At 46.6% G+C, this 21074-nt stretch overlaps 1 protein-coding gene across 2 annotated transcripts in view; it reads right to left on the bottom strand.

Annotated features, from left to right (window-relative positions):
* The window catches only part of LOC139931718 (formin), a 51188-nt gene that overhangs the window by 3908 nt on the left and 26206 nt on the right, over positions 1-21074 (bottom strand). For both annotated transcript variants that reach the window (XM_071925309.2, XM_071925308.2), the window contains 9 exons: positions 18105-18166; positions 17747-17835; positions 16456-16585; positions 16178-16324; positions 15953-16012; positions 15719-15839; positions 9296-9388; positions 3922-3973; positions 122-271 (listed from right to left, as the gene is read on the bottom strand). In XM_071925309.2, coding sequence (XP_071781410.1) covers positions 122-271; positions 3922-3973; positions 9296-9388; positions 15719-15839; positions 15953-16012; positions 16178-16324; positions 16456-16585; positions 17747-17835; positions 18105-18166 — 904 coding nt within the window. The remainder of the gene's footprint in view (positions 1-121; positions 272-3921; positions 3974-9295; positions 9389-15718; positions 15840-15952; positions 16013-16177; positions 16325-16455; positions 16586-17746; positions 17836-18104; positions 18167-21074) is intronic.

The raw sequence follows: 21074 nt of genomic DNA, 5'->3' as shown, positions 1-21074 counted from the left end.
AATCTCTCCACCGGACACTAAACAGAATTGGCAGGCTTACCAAGTCTATCACTCAAGTTTTCACGACCTTCACTGAACAGAGAATTGGGAAATGGAGCAACTCCGCCGGAATCCAACTCACCGCTCCTTGGAGATGTTCTTGCTCTCTCGCTTCCAGGTGTTCTTGAAGTCATTGCAGAACTCGTACCAGAGCATGAAGACGTAACTGGGGGCCACCTCCTTCTCCCCGGACTTCGGCTTGAGCCCAAAGTAGCTCACCATGTCCTGGAACCTGTGGGGGAAGGCAGAAAGGAGGCGGAGATGGTGATGGTGTTAACACATAGGCTATTTATTTCCATTTCGCTGAACTACTCTAGATTTCCATTTCAAAATGAAAGAGGAAGATGAAAAAGATGATGAAGGAAGTGTGTGTGTGTGCACAAGAAACAGAAGCAAAGGATAAAAAAAACAAAGAAACCAATACAGACATGGCACACGCAGAAAATGAGGGATAGAAAAGTGAGACAGAAAAAGAGAGAAAGAGGGCTGGAAGGAGAGTGTCCACCCTGCTGGGTCACAGGGGAGAGCCAGTAGCGGCGGCTCCATTATCACATTGACCTCCACAGACTGCAGGGGAAGACTGCCAGAGGAGGCAGAGACAGCCAAGAACAGGCTGCTGCTCCACCAGACACACACACATACACACACGCACACACACACACACACACACACAACTGTGAAACTCACACATACAGGAACATATTTATTGGCAGACAATCAAAGATGTGAATATGATATGACATATGCACATGTGAGAACACACATACACACACACACACACACACACACACACACACACACACACACACAGGTGTGCACACACAAAAACCCAAGGCTACAGTAGAGACTGCAGCTTGTGGACACATGACAGTCTATACAGGCAGTATGTGAATTCACAAAGTGATCCTGGATTCTCTGTTTTTTACACTGCACTACTGGCACAGACTGCAGCCTGTTGTAGGCCAGATCCTCAGCCTAATTCAATTGTAACCAAATCTCAACTCTTTGCAAGGCTCTCAGCAGCACTCGCGAGGCATGAAAAGCAGCCTGCTGCTCCGGAGTCCCTCCCTAACCCAAACATTAAAGACATTTTCTAGCCCTGCCTGTCAGAGGGTTGATAAAGAGGGGCCATGATTCAGGAGATGGTCCCGGTCCCATTGACACCGAAGGAGACTCTGACCTCCAGATGCTAGGTGGCTCTTGCGACGCTAATCTAAGACATGTTGACGCAGGGTGAAGCGGTGCAATGTGCTGCGCAGACGGCAAGCTGCCGGAAAGAAAAGGGCTTCTGCGTGAGCCTGCTCCCCATTTTCCAATGATGCGTCATGTTGCTGGGATGCTCAAGAGAAATGTGGAGGAGAGCGCTGTAGATCATCCCCTACTCCACAAAAGAAATCAGGGGGAACAAGGGTCTGGGGAGTTTTGATTCACCAAATAGACGTGCCGTCCAGGTACCTTTGTTGCGGCCGGCACGGTCTGGCATGATCAATCAGGTCTCCTCTCCATCGGCTCCTTTCCTGACCCTGGGTCATCATGTCAAAGCAGGCACAAATCAAACAACGTCCTGGACTGTGGCGAGCTTAGCGTCTTTCCTTTTCCCCTCTCAAGCATATGCAACAAATAAATACACAAACCTTCACTCAAAACAGATGCAACCGCACTAACACATGCAAGTATACCTACAAAAAAACCCAAATCAAGCTTAACTTCATTAATTTGTGGGCGCATAACACGCATGCACACAAACACATCCATACACTTCTGTAATCCATGCTATGATGCTATTGCCGTGAGAGGTTTTACTGCAGTACCCACAGCCGGCATTCCTCACTGACAGCTATAAAAAAGACCCATTACAAAACCATGAGCAACCGTGAATATCAGGAAAATATTTGGACAGCCAAGTCAACATTCCTCTGTTTCCCCAGTAAAGAGATTAGGGAAGTAAACACACTGCTGCAGGCTGATTCAGCAGAAACAAAGTGTAATTTTGTGACACTGCCGTCATATAAAGGCTGAGCAAAGTAAAATACCAACTAGCATTAGCAAAGCCATAAGTGCATAGTGATGGCAGAGGCAGCAGTTGCGCCATATGAAATTGAGCATGATGTGGGAGCAGGGAACTTAATGGGCCGGAACTGTGGACAGAACCAGGAAACCTCAGTGGAACCCAAACATGAACCAGACAAATTAGGACTGCATGTTGAGGAAAAGGCCTCGTCGCTCACCGGGGATAGGCCATACCTCCCAAATGACATCAAAAAAAAAAAAGGGGGAAAAAAAAATCAAGCAGTGGACTAGTTAGAAATGTCAGCCTCGCTAAGGTCAGATCCGTGTTCCACACTTGCCAATTAAGCTCACAGAAAATTCACCCCATACGTCACAGAAGCAACTTGAGAGTAAGTGATTCTTTGATGGTGGCTGGCTGCGGGTCACGGGCATCTAAACTTACCGACTCCTCGCGGGGCTGAGGCTGAGGTATTAGGTAGCACTGGGGATGTGGTGTCTATTGCCTTTATTAACACCAAGCCGTAATGTCGCGGCCGCTGCCGCCGCTGCTGCGTGTGTTTATGTGTGAGTGATAGTGTGTGGATCCCTCATCCAGCACAGATGTGAGAGCCCACCCAGGGCCCGGTGAGCCCACCGACGCCCATATTCATCAACAGCGTGTCACTTTTACGAGGTGGCTCTGTGGGAACCCGAGAGAGAGAGAGCCCCCGCTCGGCCTAGCGCCAGTCGGCCAGCCCCCTCTTTAGATGAAATTAAAGGAAAACTTCATTAAAGGCAAAGGTGCTGTCAGCCGCGGGGCCCTTTTGATCAATATGCCCCTCCAAGTTCAACACCTTCATTACAGTGGTGTCACTCACACACATGAGGGCGCACACACACACATGCGGCAGCCCAGCAGATAGAGATACCACTATATCACCAAGGAGAGAGAGAGAGAGAGAGAGAGAGGGAGAGAGAGAGAGAGAGGTGCAGTCATCCCTCATTGGTTCTCTTGGCTTAAAAACAGCAACATGAAACAGAACTGTTTGGAACCATTAGCTGAGTTATAGTATTGTCCAAAGCAATCAACTTCCTAATTGTTTATAGTTTCCATTTTCTAGCGTCCGGCATCTTTCACTTTCTCCTTTATGTGCTTTCATGATTTATTTTGGAAGTGGGAGAGTTACGATTTAAAGCAAACAATTCCGCTCTCTATCCAAACAAGGCAAAAATAATCTATTTGCTTTGTTTGTCCATCCCACCATCTTTTTCCAATATGAAATGTTCCAGATATGATTTCGCTCGAACACGAGCTAAGCGGCTGCCAGTGTGTCTTACGCCTATAAATCAGACGCCTCAGAAGACTCTCGGGAGTTTTCTGCACGAAACATGGCAGATAAGAATGATAGGAACTGCAGGGGAGGAAGCACAGGGCGTTCAGTGTTAACATACACTATACTGCATGTTTGTGTGTATAGAAGTCCAATGCTCTTTGTGGTAGGTGTGGACATCTTGTGTATTTGGCTATATGGTGCATCTAAACAGGCCTGCATGTAAGCACAAGTTACAATTTCAAGACAGAGGAGCCAGGATGCTGAGAGGCCCCAGAACCCTTATCAGCTGCTGCTACTAACTACATACAAGTACACAAACGGCAAGCTATGTTATCTATGTGAAATAACCGATGACTGCTACGTGACGTTCGCCATCCATAACACTTGGCAGCGTTCCCGAGCGTTTTTCAGGAGCTTCAGCACAGACGCAGCACCGAGATACTGCTGAGGGATGGAGTCCACCGAAAAAAAATCAGGATTCTCTGTCCAAACAGATGGGACACCAGGGCTTGTAAGTTTAAATGCATTTTGGCTGGGGATCGGCAGGGAGCTCTCCTACCTTTTCTGTGCTGCTTGGAGCCGGTCGTCCGCTGCCGTGTGCTCCTTTTGAGCTGTAAAGAAAAAAAAATAATGGATTAATAATGAAGAGACAAATAACGGGACAGGTTATGGGGCTTGTAGTGGCGATTACGGGGCTTGTAGTGACCATAGGAGCAAACATTTCCTTTGGCAGGTAAGTTGATCCTGGATCACTGGTATTGCTGCTGGGTGGAGTCCGGAGGGGCGGCGCTGTGTTCATTAGCGCTGCCTTGCTTCGTCAAGTGAGGAGGGTAGAAGAAGAGGCTCTCTAGGGTGAGATGTCAGTGATACAGCGAGACTGTTATGGAAGTGTCAGTTAAGCGCATTGTAAAGTTTGTCATGCTTCTGTGTGAGTGTGTTGACGCAGGGGAGTGCGAGGGTGGGGAGTGGTGGCCTGTGTTGCGGAGGTGTGTGTGTGTGTGTGTGTGTGTGTGTGTGTGTGTGTGTGTGCGCGCGCATGTCTACATGTGCATGTTCTGAGGGGAGCTGAAGCAGGGGTGCAGGGTTGAGCAGCGAGGCTTGGGAACTGGAGGCTCCTGTGGACTCCTGCCATGTAAAAGTGTCTAAATGCAAGGCAGATGTGTGCGGCGGGCCAGGCCGAGGTGCAAGAATTTATCTAGGGCCAGAGAGTGCCTGTGATCTCAGATTTATTGCATTTTTCCAGATTCATCCTTTTTACAATGATGGGGGGACCTTTCCCACTTGAAGATTTAAGAGGGGGAAGTCTCCAAAAAATTGTTCAAAGGCAGGTTTGGGGGTCTTTTGGGAGAGGGTGAGCTTAACTCTCTAACCAACCACCCCTTTTACTTTTACTCTGTTTTTTACATGTATGTGGGCAAGGGGGCTGAGGTAAACCTAATGAAGGGGGGTGGCCATGTCTGGGATAGGGGGAGGAGGGGGAAGAGTGTAGGAGGGAGCAGAGGAGAGGGGCCGTGACCAATGGCGTTAGTCTCAGTGGGGGTCAGGCTGGCGCCTGAGGTACCCCTCTGGTGCGACTGTGTGCAGAGGTGGCACTGGTGCCGAGAGAGCGAGGGAGAGAGAGAGAGAGAGAGGGAGAGAGAGAGTGGCCCAGAGTGAGAGGATGTGTGAAGTTTCTCTTCCTCCGCTCCCTGTGTAAACATGAAACCAGTAGTGGCTAACTAGAAAGTTATGAGACGCGCATGCTGAGAGGGACAATAAATTAGGGCTTTAAAACTCTGACACACTTTTCCAAACCACTGCTTCACCTAGCAGCCAGATAACAAAGGAGATGGAGGGAGGGATGCTTAGGAACGTGAGGATTTCAGTGAAGTGTCTCTCTCCGTCTCTCTACACCATCTCTCCTTGGAAACAAAAATGCAGTCAGAGGCATCTCAAAGACTTTGACAACAAAGTACTTTACCAAATCAGGTTCCCTGGATAGCTGTTAATCTGTGAATGCTACATGATTGACCCTATCTACTCAACTCACAGTTATCTTAAGTGGAACTTGGATGACTGGGTTCTGATTCACTGACAACAAAGAAAGCGTGAGGATGTGAAGACAGACATCCATTTCCTAAGAGAGCTAGACAAATTAAACGTACACAGCCTGAGATTAAAGGCAGGAATTTGTTTTCAATTAGTCATGGCGTGTATTCAGCACTAAAAAAATATATGCCCCTCCAAATGTCTCCAGCGGTTTCAAAGAGCTTCTATTAAAAGGGGAAACAGAAAGGTGGTTGATTGGTGATGTTGAAACCGCCATGGTCTGATCTGGGAGGCTTTTTAGTTTTAACCCCGACAAACTGTTCCGGAGGAAAGGAGAGGGAGAGTCACGTTTCTCAATGAGAGAAAAAAGCTGTAGGGGAAATGCAAAGAAGCACTGTAGAAGTCAGTGAGCGAGATCAGATTAACACTAGACTCAGTAAAATCCGGCGTATCCACACTTCATAAATCATTCTTCAAATAGAAAAAACAACAGAGAATAAAAAAAGGCTAGAATGTGGTGCATCTAAATTCAGAGGCTACAAAGGATGTGGCTGAAAGAGAGGCGACAGCAATGCAGGGAGATGGGCAGGGAAGGAGTCGTGGGTAAATGGGGGTAGGGGCGTGGGGGGGTGGGGGGTGCTGGCTTACAAGAGAATGGATCAATGAATTCTGGAGGTGTCCCCTGTAAGATCTGGGGGAGATCACACAGGCAAGTTTAAGAGGCAGAGTGCAGGGCGTTTGGGTTCACCTGCAGGCCCTGCTGTGAGCTGCTCCACAGGCTGTGGGGGTTAGAGCTGGGTTATGGGTCAGTGCTGCACAGAAACACAACTCGCAGTACAAAGTTGCGTCTTATCTGTTCATCCACCGCTATACTCTGATCCTCTTGCGTCAGGAAGAACCTACACAGCATGTACCATGAGGCAACTGACGCTGTATTCCTCAACGCCGTTTCTTACATGTTCATTTAAATAGTACGTGTAAAGTAACATGTCCTACACATACCTCTCCGCTGCATGAGCATTTACCTGAGTGAGAAATTCCCTGATGAGTGTGTGTTTAAGAGCCTTAACCACTCTTCGATGTGAGAAGTGTTGCTTTGTTTTGCCTTTTGAAGTCATGGAATCACGAACGATGATTAAACACCACTGCTTCCAAAGCATGGGCAACAGCTAGAGGAATTCTGTTTATGAAAGAAAGGTTTACAAGTATTCCACTGGAAAGTTTATGTTCAAGATGTGTTTTTGTTAACCAATGCCATTTTGTAGCCAGTGGCAACCACAGTGGTTTTAAAACCTTTCAAATATTCTGTGATATTGACCAAGGCTCAAGGGAGGGTCCGGGCACTCAAAATAGTTAAGGTGGATAAACTAACTAGAACAATGTCATGGCAGATTTCCACTTGTGCGGCGACCGCGAGAAGAATACATGATGCCAACACAGGCTTGGTATGCAGCAACAAACATCTTTTTAAGAATTGTACTGCAAACATGGCCTCCCCACAAATTTTCACTCTGCACCGCAAACATATGGCTACAATCTCCTTGTGAGATACCTCATCTGCATCTTTTATAGAAAGAGCCTATTGTTTCACCATTCCCTGCAAGTAATGTGCTGCAATTAGCCCTTTAATGTAGTCAAAATGTAGACCTCCTTGTGCGATACTGGCACTTTGGTCTGTCACTAAGACTTTGGAGAGATAAAAGAGCTTATCATGTCGGCCACAGACAGGTAGCTTCTCTTTAAAAGCCTGAACACTGGTGTCCAATCGGACCCTACAGGCTGAGTATATTTTAACAGCTGGTTCTTTGCAGTGCGCAGAAACGTGTGAAGGTCCTCGCCCTGCGGCATCTATGCAAAACCATCAGGGTAGAGATTGCAAGCAGGTGACCGCTAAACTGGCGACCGAGGCTTGGGGTCCACCATTTTTTGGTTGCACTTATACTGTTTACCCAGCGTCAGAGATGGTGAGAGCTTGATTGATCCTTACTGGATCTACTGATGTGACAACAGGCTCAGGGGGAAAACTAATGGAGCCCTTGGTGACAAAATGAGATGCCCTTAATGGCGTGCTCTCAACTGGAGGGGGGAGTTTCTGTATATAATAAAGCTTTGGTGACTCAAGCATGTGGAGACTAGTACGTCCGGCTAAAGCCTAATGTAGCTTTTCTCCATGTCTGCACCGATTGTCTATTGCCCAGCATGGACTACAGTTTCTTTGATGTGTGAACCATAGCTCATGGAAATATGTACACAGTCACCTCCAATAAATTAACCAACCAAAGCACCTATGTTTAAATTATTATACTCATGGTTGAAAGTGAGTCCTTTGAAAGTGACTTAGTATCAGATGTGGTGGGACTCTGTGTGCCTTCCTTCCCTTTCTGTTTCCGTTTCTTTCCCTGCAAACTGTCATCACCCCTAGGTGCAGTTTGTAGGTTCTATTCTTTCCATGACACAAGGCACAAAGCATAAGCTGCCATGTATCCTAAAGGTATTGGATATCTCACCAGTAAGTTGCAGCTTGGGAACTACTATCACAAAGCTGAGGAACTGGGGGATGGGTTAATCCATTAGTAAAATTGGGGCGGCTGCTGTACCTATATTGAAGGGTGGGAGGGAAGAGAGGAGGAGAGCGCTGCAGACTGGGGCAGAGAGCAGGACAGAGGGCGAGATGATCAGAGAGAGTTGGGCTAGCTTCGGCCCTGTCAGGGTGGTCCCCAGCCCCGCTCCACTGAGGCCGGCCAGCCTTTACAAGGCCGCAGCCGGGGATGTCCTGCCAGCTTTATGGCAGCCAGGAGTACATGAGAACCATGTTAGGGGCAATGTGATCCCTTCTACAGGCCTGTAGACTCCTGTCCCCGTGCTGTCTTACAGTGCACCGAGACGCCCTCTCCCAGCAAGCACTAACACACACACGCACATGCACACACACACGCGCAAAGAAGCACACTCTCTGCACCACCCAACTGACTGCCTGACAAGGCAAAAAGCATAATTATACGTTTGCACTTTAAAGGTCCCATGCTGTGTTTCGAGAGGAAAACAGGGCTTTTCTAGCTCTGTAAGCCCGGTTTCATGACGATCTCCTCAGCTGTAAATTGTCAGTCCGAAAGAATGTTTTCATCTTTGAAGACGCATGGAATTTTCTTTGAGTTCCTTCACAACTTCAGAGGTGACGGGCCCAGCTTATGAGCATGACTGAGGGCAAGGAGCCATTATCACACTCTCAAGTGGCTAGGATTTGAGTGTGTCATTTGTGCATGTTGTGGAGGGAGTGGGAGAGGATTAGACAACTCTGTCACCTTGACTGCCAAGACTCAGATGGGGGGGAGAGGTAGAACATATTTTTATAATTACAATTAATGGAGCACTACTTCATAGCCAAAGACTGCATAAACACATTCAAATATGAAGTCCAGCCTCCATGAGTTTCAGTAAGCAGAATGTCCTTCTTTTGTTCTAAGTTGCCCCTGTAGCTGTGGTGACAGCGTAGATATAAATGTGAGTTATTACATTGCATTTAAGTGGCAATCCACAAGATCCTTGATTAGTTTATTTTTATTTTGGCACCATCTTTGGTGCTAGGCAGTTATTGCTGTGGTGTTTTTGCACTGCACTTCCCGGAGATCACCTGTCAATCAAACAGTGTCGCCAGTACTGTTCTGTACCTCTTTTCTTTGCCTGTTCAGCCATGGTGGCTTTTGCTGCTCATGCTAACTACCCAGTTCTTCCTCTATTTATTCCAAACAACAAACATTTATATGAAAATGTTACGGATTATTACTTTAAGTTATCACAACTTTTGTAATAACATACTATTAATCCTATACCATATAATTACAAAATAAAATATACGTAAACGTACATATGTTACAAACATGAAGAGGAATCTGAGCTTCACTCACCAGCAGAGACAAAGGCCTCCATCTTTTCCTGGAAGGGCTGGAGGTGTTCCTCTGAGGAGTTCGCACACACCTTCTGCACATCCTTCTCACAGGCTGGTGGGGGGAGCAGAGAAGAGAAGGGTGGGAAATGTTAAATACGTTCATAAATAAATAAATGTGTTTTAATAAACATTACTCAGCAGAAATGCCTCTCTGAGGGAATGGAAGATTTAAGGTGGAGGGAACAAGAAACAAAAAAATAAAGTATATGTACTGTGTGAGCAAAGCTTTAGATTTGTGTTTTATTCTTCATTCAGTCAGAGATAGAAAACAATAACAAGCACACCTCAAAATAAGGCAATTCATTTATAACATATGATATTGGACATCACACTTCCAACATCTTGACATGATGTTGATCAGAGTGTGGTGAGAAACAACTTATGATTGAAAGTTTGTGTGTAAATCGTAAAAGCTGTTCCATCCAGGTGGCTATTAACAGTGAGCTGGCAATCACTTGAAACAAACTTGGGCTGTTTTCACAGAGACACACACAGAGAATGATGTAGAATAATGAGTTAGGTCCAGCAGTGGCCAGTAATGAGGCTAAAATATAAAACAAAATACCTGTATTAAATTATAAACCTGTCCCCCAAAAAACTAAAATACAGTGTTACAATGAGAAGCCTCAGACACTCTTCTGGTTTAATAAGACAGGAGTAGCAGCAATGGGAGGAGAGAAAATTGCAGTGGACACAAGGTGTGAACAGTAAATGTAGCTTAATTTTAGGTGCAGGTGTAAACTATGACAACTCCTTCAGTAAGTCTAGTGACCGGTTCACAAGGGACCGCGCTTTGCCTTCAGAATTGATTGTACATGCAAGCGTACCGGTCTGTGCATACGACTGCAGCAGATCTGTTTGCTGTTTGTGAATGGGTTTTGTTTGTGGTGCCAAATGACTCAACTCACACAAAGTCAGAGGAAACAGCCATGACTGGGCCCGTCCCAGCCAAACCTTTCCCATTTCCTCTTAACTATTAGCCTGGGATGCGATACGCAGAGACGCCTGGTGAAATGACTTTGGCACATTCCTCCAACCTGTAAGTCATTAATGGCTGCAGTAAATACCTTCACTCGCTTATGACTGCATCGCTAAATAGTTCTGCAACACAACAAGAGCATTACCGGGTCTAGCCGCAGTCTCGGTTCACTGCTCCGCTGCTTTTAGATCTGTTTGGTTCTCACATCTTGGCAGCGGAGCCGTTACACCTGCAGCTTGGTAAACTTGGTCTGACACAGAACACCTTTCATTTATTGGTTGATCTTGAGAAATGGAAGAGCGAACACAGTGTCTGCTCATAGAAAGTGTGGAATAATTACATACAGCCACACTTTTTTAATCCATGGCTGAGCGAGAGCCAAGGGTTATCAATATAAAATCTGTGACAAAAAAAACCAAAACAAAAAAAAACAGCAACCATACAAAACATGACAAACAAAATATCCTGTTTGGACAAACCACATTTCCTTACCAGAAATCCCCCAACTCAAAAGGGCCCATTAAAACAGTGTTCAAAACAGCAAGTCTACAATTTAGAGGCGGCTCTCCTCCAAATGTGGTCCAGACAGCAAAGGCTGCAAGGAGGAAGCCCACAAAAAACAGCAGCTGCAAAGAATAAAAACTAAAAGCTCTAGTTTGGGACATTGTCTTTGGGTGATAATACATTTTGGAGGGGTGCATTCAAAAGCGCCAGTTTCCTGCAAGTGACTGACTGATGCTATGTATCAGGGCTAGAAGGAAGAGCAGAACGTTAGGAGCCTTGCCGCAGCAATTTCAGGTTCTCCATTGGTCACAAATAAAGCCATGCTGTGTTTTTTAATAGACCAGTGAGCGTTAATCTGTGCCTCTTTGGCTCAAACAGCTTCACAAACTTCCTTGTTATAAACCAAGAGGAATCAGGGGCAGGAAAAGAGAAAGTTCTGGTGCTGTTCTGTGACTTTTTAATGTCACAAATGAACACAATTTTTTTTCAAAGATAATTGGAGAAAATAAAGGGAATGATATGCAAAAAAAAGTCCTAGATTCAAACACCCGGCACTTCTAGTATTAGTAGCTGATTTCTAATTCATCACCAACTACACTATAGTCTGTGCCTCCTGCTACTGTTAGTGCCGTTTGTCCTATGAGGCTCCCTGTCCAGTCCTCCAACCACAGGGGAACAGTTTCCCATCACAGACAGACAGACAGGGTTGCGATGGGAGCCGCAGCACCGATCTTTAATGCCCTTCCACTGGTACCACACAGGGAAAATAGATCCGGTTACAGCCAGTGGACTCAGCATCTTTTGAACTGGGTGCTGCTGTTTAATGTAGGCTACATCCAAACATTAACAGGACAGCATGATTTAGCAATGTGTTTGTCCATTGGTATATTTGAAAGAAACAAGCACAGATAACATTGATTCCATATCAGTTACAGCATAAGAGGCACTGTGCATTTTACAGGGCTGGAAGTAATTTCCAACACCAGTGCCTTGATGGACATTCATTTATTGATTGATTGATTAATTAAGTTTATGTTGTGGGCTGTGTTAAACAATGCATAACCAGAACGAAATTAGAACATTTCCTGTGTCTGATTTTGGCTGCAATGCATAAACAGAGCCAAGCAGAGCCACAGGTACAGTAGGCCACATTGTGGGGATTTTAAAGATGATTCACTGTTGCAACGCTTACAAACCTGTATGTAAATATCTAGGGGAACCCCGTACAATCCATCATGTTTGAATGGGACAGTGTAGACTAGCCAGAAGATTGCATCATAAGAGGTAACATGACAGCAGCTGTGGGCAAAGGAGGGGGTGGTGGGTCAGATGGAGAGTAAAGGGGAAAAAAACAAACAAGTCTGACTTCTGCTGCAGGACTTGTCCTACGCGGTTAGTCGAATGAGTGACTTTGATGTCAATATGTGCGTAGTATTTTACCACAGTAAGCAACAGCCCTCGCTGCAGCTACCAGGAAATCGCTGCACACCAAGACAATGCGCAATTGTAGTGTGGATTATAAAAAAATATGTTTTACACAAACAGTGGATGGAGAGCTTGCGGGACACCACGAAATGATAGAACTAGCTGAGTGATGAATGTTTCCGTCTCTGAAATGCTGCCCCGCCCCCGCACCCCCTGACCCTGTAGGTTTGGATCATGATAAAGTGGCGTAAACACCGAGAGAGCGAACAAGTGAAAGCAACAACAAGGAGAGAGAGAGAAAGACAAAGGGAGAGCCAGACAGACAGAAATGGAGAGACATAACCACATAAGAATACACTGCAATCTGATATCCACTGCTGGGTCAGATAGGCTTACCCGTCATTAACTCCAGGTCATTGATAAAGATTTGTTTGATTCCCAAAGATTTGTGTGATTTGCACATTATTGCTAAAAGAGAAGAATTGTAACTGCAGTTTCCAATAATGCAATCGTTCTTTTCATCTTGTGTTAGAAATATGTAGCGTTGGCCCTTTGTGAACCTCCGTAGCCTTGCTGTGAAAAACAAATCACAGTTTTGGAAGCGCTCTGGAAAATACTTTACGGTCTTTGCAGCTTTCATCAGAGGCTGAATCTCAACCCAGTTATTTATACCTGGGATGTGGAATTCTCTCGCTAATCCCCAATTATATACAATCCCAGCGGACTGTCAGACCTCTGGCTCCCTTCTCTCTGCTCTTTCCCCTCGGTGAGGCCAGCCAGGAGGCCGCCTCGGTGGGGAAAGGTAAGACCCTCTCTCCCCTTTCCACTCCCCATAAATCAACCTGTATCAGTCCAGGCCCATCAAACCCTAGCCTACATGGTGCTGCAGAACATGGTGCTGACAGGTAGAAACGTCGGCCAGGACTTATGAGATGAGATGGCGCGTTAACCCCTTGTTCAGGCTTGGAGGCGGGGAGCATCGAAATGTCTCTGGTGTGACATGGGGGAGAAGCTTATGCTGGGATTGGGATGATACTGTCGCATTTATCTATACATTTGTCATTCTATGGTCTACTTTGGTAAAAGAGGAGATCTACTATGTGTTGTACTGTTGAATAAAGAATGGCACTCATTACTTCCTGACATCAAGCAGGACTACTGTCTCGTTCGGTCGGACTAGCGGTACCTCAACACGCCGACTTCACACATGGAATCCTGAGCGGAGCCTCCGTCGTAAAACAGACTTCAGGCTAAAGGCCCTGCCTGGACCTGACATTAAAGGCCATTTAAAATCAAGACACTGTCTGATTTGCCACGGTGATGAATGCCTAACCTGGGCCAGGCCTTCTGTGAAACACTAAACTCCCCTGAGCAGCAAATGAGCTCTGACTGTTCCTTTTTATTTGATACTATTTCATTCAGTAGCGTCCCTGCCTCGCTGTCCAGCCCAATTACCTAGCAGTTAAAGGGATCTTTATGCATGCTAGCCGCGGCCCTCGCCGAGTGAAAGCGGTCCTCTGAAAATGCAACTTCACCAGTCTTCCAGGAACCTCTGGTAATACTGTACTGCTTTTTTTGAAAAGAACACACACACAACTGAAATTAAGTTACCACCACTTACTGCTTTAGAAAAAAAACAAAGCCCAATTTGTAGAGGGTTTTTAAGCTAATCTTGATCTTTCGTTTCGGTTCTGGGTTACAAAGTCCACTGTATTTGTATGCCTGCGTATCAACAAATGAACTGTGGCAGAAATAGAATGGAAGATATTCATCTGTGTGGGAGCTGAGTCTGAGTCCTACAGTAGGCTTAGATCCCTGTGGCCTCCCACTCATCCCTCTCCCCCTGAGAGCAGCGCAGGGAGAGGTCATCACCCTCTCCCCAAACAGGAAGCCCCATCAAAAGAGGATCATGTTTCTGCACAAGCCAGTGAAGGAGAGGGCAGCCAAGCGGACGGGGACTCTGACCCGCTCCTGAGCATCGCCTCCGACTACACACTGCACACACACACACACACACGCATGCACAGACACACGCTATTATGCTCGCACACACGCTCCTGCAAATACGGTGCAACGAGATGTGTACGCAAGCACAAACATCACACACACACACACACGCACACACACACACACACATATAAATACTGTCGGCGGCTACTACATGGAGGGGGCTAAGCAGGGAGAGGTGAATGTCTGACTGGTGTGCAAGCGCCAAGTCTCCTGACCCTTGACCAGACCAAAGGCCGGGGGGCGAGACACTGCCAACTACTGCAGTCTCCACCTCTAGATCAGGTGAGGCGCGGGGAGCCTCGCATGCCGTCTCCAAGTCAAACAGACGGAGTAAACGGAGGTGTGATTCAGTGCTCGCTGCTCCGTGTCAGACACCGTTCAGAATGTGGATGGAAGTGATCTGTGCTAGCTTCATAATTAAGACCAGTTGCTTTCTTTAGGCTGGTTTATAATAGCCAGGCATAAATATTTATTCCTGGCGGCTGGCGGAGAGGATAAAAATGGTGGGAGTCATAGGTGGAGCTCACCAAACATCCAGAATTCAATGCTCGCCCTGTGCTGCTAATACCCCCGAGGACTCCCGCGCCAGACTTTGCTGCAGTCGAGATCAAATACGAGGGCCCTTATGTTGCATTTATTGTCTTCAAGTCTTCCATTTTTCCTAATAAATGAGTGACAGCTTGAGGTGGGTCTGGGTACTTTAGCAGACTCTTTGTATTTTTCCCCCAGGTCAGAGAGGAGCGGGCTTTAACAGCGATCTAAAAAACGTAGGGGAGAGTTGCGGAGCATATCTAATTGCTTTCATATGCCGTATTATTGGTTGATTTAAATAACGACAGACACCGGGGGCGCTGGGGGGCATCGCCTTTAACCCCCGCATGGCCCCGGCCAAGACTGACTGACTGGCTGGCTGACTGAGAGGCTAGGTTGCTGAGTGGCTCGGCGCCCGCGACACGATCAGCGCGGAACACCAAAAGCACTTCTGCCTATTTACCCGCCAAATGTCATTCTGAAGTTTCGTCAATGCATTGGAATTTGCTTTTTGGACTTTGCTCCCGCTTTAAGTGCTCTGGAGACAGACAAATGAAGATGCTGCTTCAGCTGACTGTTCCTTCATTGGTCTTGAAAGGGGAAAGGTTGTGGTGTTATGATGATACGGCTGTTAAGGCATGATACAATGTCTGGAAACTGGGAAAAGCTGCTTCAGGCCATCCGAGGTCCTGAATACGCCCGCAAACCTCTCTGCACAGTGCAGGAAAAGTGCATGGGATGTACATTTACATTTAAACTGCTCTGGTGAAAGAAGACAGCATACATAATTACACTGACTGATTTCCAATGAAACAAAAATGACCTAAGCGCTAAAACGTTTTTAGGGAAACCCAGACATGTAGTGTGCAGTTTAACCCTTCGTACCCACACTGGAAATTAATGTAGTAGCAGATAAGAGAGGGCGTTTCCTACCAGTCAGATCTCTCTTCAGCTTCCTGGTATCCTTGGTGAGGTCATCAAACTTGACCTGGCCAGCCTGGAAGAAGTCCTGAGGCTCGGGCAGAGGGAACACACTCTTATCTGTACCGGCATGCTGGAGCAGGGGAACAAACAGAAAGCATATCGGCATCCATTCTGTCACGTATCCTCGAGTAACAGATGTTTTAAGAGTGTAAAATTTTGTCAGTTTGATTGACAGTGTCATACCGGATCTAGATTACGCAGGTAGTACGACACAACGTAATCCACCAGACTGATACGATTGTCCTGAGGGAGAAATGACCAGCGATTAAGATTGGAGTGCAATGCTTCACATTATGTGTTGATACATCATTGTGATTTTATGGTATGGGTCTACTTATCCAACATCTACCACTAACTGATGATACTTTGGCTGGGTGTTACGGTGTAATAGGATAAAACGTGGGTTACCCTGCTCTTGACGTCCTTCAGTTTGGGGAGGATCTCTAGTGCGAAGCCATCAGCCTGGCCTCTAGTCCTGTTCCCTCCGTTCATATAGTTCCCAAAGGCCAGAACCAGACCCATCACCTCCCGCAAACTATTGCACTCTAGGAGCTCCTGGCACACATGCGCACAAACACACACACACACACACATATACACAAGTGCACACATGGCCTCTGGGTTAGCTATACCTCTAGGCGGCATGACGACACTTCTTTTCTAAAACGTTGGCGTGGCGGTCTTACTTTGCTGACATTGGAGACAATCTCCACCTTGCGCCGGATGGAGGAGATGCTATCGAGGAACACCGACTGGAAGATGATGCAGTGGGCCCGGCCCGGGAAGTCGGGAATCTGGGAGAGCTCATAGAGGAACCTGGAAAACAGGAGGGGAGGAGGAGCGGGAGGAGGAGGAGGAGGAGGTGGAAGAGAATCGGGTGTGATGTGTTATGACAGAATTAAACAAAATGTCCAACAGGAAGAACTATTTTGGGTCCTTGGCAGGCCGCGCTTCCCCATGCAGGGCGGCTGAGTCAGTGTTGCTGTTCACAGGCAGGCAGGCAGGCAGCTGATAGTCATGAGCGGTGCTGCTCGGCTGGGTTTGAAAGGTCCACGGGGTCGGGGAGAGGGAAAGCAGTGAGCGGCGCACGGTGATTGATCAAAGGTAGCTTTGGCCTGATGCGGGACGACTCGTGTAAACAGTGCCGTGTCGGAGGGGAGCGGAGCGGTAACATCCTGTGTGATTAGGGCCCGCTGATGGAGGTAGACACTGAGTAGGGATGACTCAGGCAGCTGTAGTGACAGCTCTGGTCAAACATGGAAATAGGAAGGCCAGGCTAAGCGGCACCGCTGGGACCGGGCCTCGTTAACTGGCCCGGACTACTTAACCCTGACAGGATGGGAACTATAGCACCAACACCATGCGTGTGCACGGACATAAGTGCACACACACACACACAGATATATGAGGGCATATATATATATATGTTCTCAGCAGTGTGAAGATCCCCCTCTCTGTATATTTTTTATCTATATTTAGAGGAAAGGAAATGTGACAACATTCTTGAGCAAAGTAATAGAAGAAACGGGCAAGCGGTAAAACAAATATTTGCAGTGTAAAAACAACACTAGCACTTAGATTATTTGCTTTGCAAGAGTGCGAATAAATAGTTGAATGATGCCACCATCTTTAAGTGCTGGCTTATTCCAATATCCACTCATTATGGCTTAACTGTGAGGAACAATTTAATTAGTCAGTCTGTTGATAGGATTGCAGAAAACCTCAAAACAATGGGTTAGGGTTGAACGACTTCATGCTGTTTCCTTTAATATTATGGAACGAACCATTAAGTGATTGTGCCATCTGTTGTGAAATCACCAAAAACTTTTTACAGGTGTATTATCTATAATATAATGTTGATGCAGATATTTCTGTGAAAGCCCGATATTCCACTGTGTCTGTATAATGTATAGTTTTCTGTATAGAGTGTTATAATACATCTTTGAACTGTTACTTTGAACTGGTAGAAGTGCTTACTGTTCAGGCTTGTCCAGCAGCTTGACCTCATCCTCTTTGGAAGTCTCATAATGTTTCTTTATCTTGTCCATCTCGTCACTGGTGGCCCTCTATAATGATACACAACACACAGTCCACAATAAGACATACACTGACAGAGCTGAATATGTTCGGTGAGCATCAGAGGACTGGAGCATAATAACAAAAAGCTGGCATCACTGAGAATAAGCTGTAGGCTATGGAGCCCAGGTGAAAGACTCGTTTGTAGCAATAAAAAGAATTTGGCTTCTCTAGTTTCTCTCAAGCTATCGGATGACTTTACAGCCTCAAACTTCTCACTTCTTTTACCACCTCACACAGCCTTCTCCCTCATACTTACATTTTCATATAAAGCCTCAATGGTCTCCAAATCCACCACAGAGTTGTCCACAGTAAGAACAGCTGGAACAGTAAAGATATTTATTATAAGCATTCAGTCTTATAAATGGATAAGATCTTGGCCAAGGCATGCTGCCTTTTAACTGCTGCCAGGGTCTGAAGAACAAACTTGTTTTTCCGATCAGGCATGTAAACACACGATAGCCCTGTAATTTTGTAAAATCTTGGGTAATAACAAATTATATTTGTGGCAAACCCTATGGTAAGCTCCGGTGTTGATGTATATTGCAGGGGGATGTAATGACAGCATAGACGATGTCCCAAGGGTGGAAAATTAATGGCAAAACCACAAAACTTTGACTTTCGAAACCAAAGTTGTACAATGAAGGTAGGGAATCAGATTTTAGAGGAGGTCATTTTTAAACAAAAACTATTCTATTTATGTAAGCACGACTTCTACACTGCATCATACTTGAATAACAACCAAAACGCATCATTCAATTACCATGTAGATGAATTATACACCTATCAGAAGTGAGTAATTGGGAATATTAGCTTGAGGTGGTGAAGCTGGGAGCGTGGCCAGGCTGCGGGGCAGACTGAGTACGAGTCCCCACACCCTGGGCCAACACTGACACTCCTCTCCTCTCCTCTCCTCTCCTCTCCTCTGCCGCAGGCAGGCTGGGGGACAAAGCAGAAAGCCTGTAACTGCTTAACCCCTGGGCCCATGGCTAGAACCACCACAGCCAACCGTAATGATTTTTAGAGTGGGGCAGGAGAGGGAGAGAGGAGCAAGACACAGAGCTTGAAAGAGGTGGGAGGGGAGGGAGAGAGAAAGGGGTAAATAGAGAGAGAGAGAATGCAGTGAAAGGCTGGTGGGGATCATGACTTGATGGCATGAGCGAGCACTGACTTTCTTTACCTTCTTTGCCTGCAGGCTGCTGGCTGGTTTAGTTTCACTCAAAGGGGGAAAGTGACTGGAAGAGTGGGAGCGTGGAAGCTAGGATATAAAAGACTGCACGGAAAGAGAAAGTGACTCCTGTTCTGTGTCTGAGAGGTGTCACGGGTTTATGGCTTAGCGAGGGAGGAGGGGAGGAGGACATGACGGGAGGGATGGCTCCAGCGCTCCTGGATCAGCTGACGGCCGTCTGGTTGGTGTCAGCTAAGGAGGTCTGCACACCACCTACTGCTCCCATATCAGTCACTAAATGTGACAAGTCATCACTGTCGCCGAGACGAATCACACCAGATAATCATTAGGATTCAAGCTGACCAAAAGTACGAGGCTAGAATTCATGCATTTTTAGATTTATTAAGTCTTTCCAATAGCACGCTGCCTCAGAATAACAAGGTAACGCTTTGCATTCTGGTTCCCAGCCGCTCCTGTTGTGGAGAAGCCGTCAATGTGGTCCCAATGTCTGGATCAGAGAGAACGCTGGAGGTCCATTTCCTACATCTTATTAGAGTGGATTATTCAGTCCCTCAGCCATGCAGCCGTCAATCACACACCAAAGGCGGGCCTGGTCCAGTGTGCACAGGAGCGCTGTGAGCCGAGGGGAGCCGGATATCTCTCCACACCCGCAGATCAAAGCCTGCCTGCCAACCGCCTCACACCCTCTCCTTCCACTTTTCACTCATCAGCTTCGGTGTGTAGTTTAAGTGGGGCATGTGTGGTTTTTTTTGTGTGTGAACGTGTGTGTGTGTGTGTGCGGTGAAGTGATGTGTGGGGGAAAGCCTCCCTTTGCCCTTGAACCATGGTGGCCCTTGAGGTCCCCCAGTCACTCGGGCGGGTGCAGTTGACCCCCTCTCCCTTAACCAGAGCGCTACCTCCTCCACCCCCTCCCTCCCTTGCTCTCTCCACACCCTCTCTCCCTCCCTAGTAGCTCTAATTACATTACATGTCCCATGTCCTTTTAATTTGGCAACAAAGGGCAGGCAAGCAGGCGAGGCCGGGGACCAGGGCCCTTAGAAGTGCTTATTAAGGCGCTGTCCTTCATTGTCAGATTCAAATTGTCCATTTCACCTACACCTCCCATTAAGGCACAAGGAAGCAGCCTCACGCTGGGAGAGAGCAGGCCCTTTTATTGGGCCTTTTCCACCTCTACACACTGACATAGGGACAGAGAGAAAAGGGAAGGGAAAGGAAAGGAAAAAAACAAAAACAAAGTGAGCGGCCTGGTCCTATATGCTGTTTGGCTTGCATCTGAGGTGGTTTTATGTGGCAGTGCGGTGTCTGCTAACTGTGGAAGGTGGGTTTATACACGCTCAGATCATTAGCGGGGTGTCGCTCCCATTAGGCTTGTGGAAACCGTCACTGGCTACAATAAACAGATCTGTTGGCCGCATGCTCAGACTAGCAGGCGGCAGGCACTCTCCGCCACAGTCCCAGGCTCAGACCAAGTCCTGGCCCGTCTATGCTGTCCCCAACACACATACTATGTGTTTACACACACATTCAGTCACATACACACACACACACACACACACACACACGCCTGCATTTTCCACAGAAACACACAAGCATACAATCATTCCATGCAGTTCTTCCACTGCTCATGTTCTTAGGGAGATTGCGATTTGATTTTAACCAGCGCAGGAGGGATTTCAACCAAGCCTGACAGAAATGCTGAAAGGCTGGTTTTATCCCAGTGTTGCCGTCTCACATTTTGACAAATCGAGTCATTTCCCTTCCCCACTGGGGTAACTGGAAAAAAGAAACATCCATGTTCCACTTGAAACGCAAATTAATACATAAAAGTGGCTCTAGTTACAAATTAGTGGTGGTCAAGAGGAAGGAAATTATTTTCTGCTGCATGCCTTGCTATCTCATCTCTAAAAATAACTCCATCTGCATTTCATCAAGAGTCATCCCCAATTTACTGTTAAATGGGACTGTAAATTCAGTTTATTACTGTTGAATCTAAATAAGAGCTCCTTCCTAGAAAGAGATTAAAATGATATCCTACTGTGC

Source organism: Centroberyx gerrardi, chromosome 17 (genome assembly GCF_048128805.1).
Source record: "Centroberyx gerrardi isolate f3 chromosome 17, fCenGer3.hap1.cur.20231027, whole genome shotgun sequence".
NCBI lineage: Eukaryota > Metazoa > Chordata > Actinopteri > Beryciformes > Berycidae > Centroberyx > Centroberyx gerrardi.
This window is presented reverse-complemented; position numbering and strand designations above follow the sequence as displayed.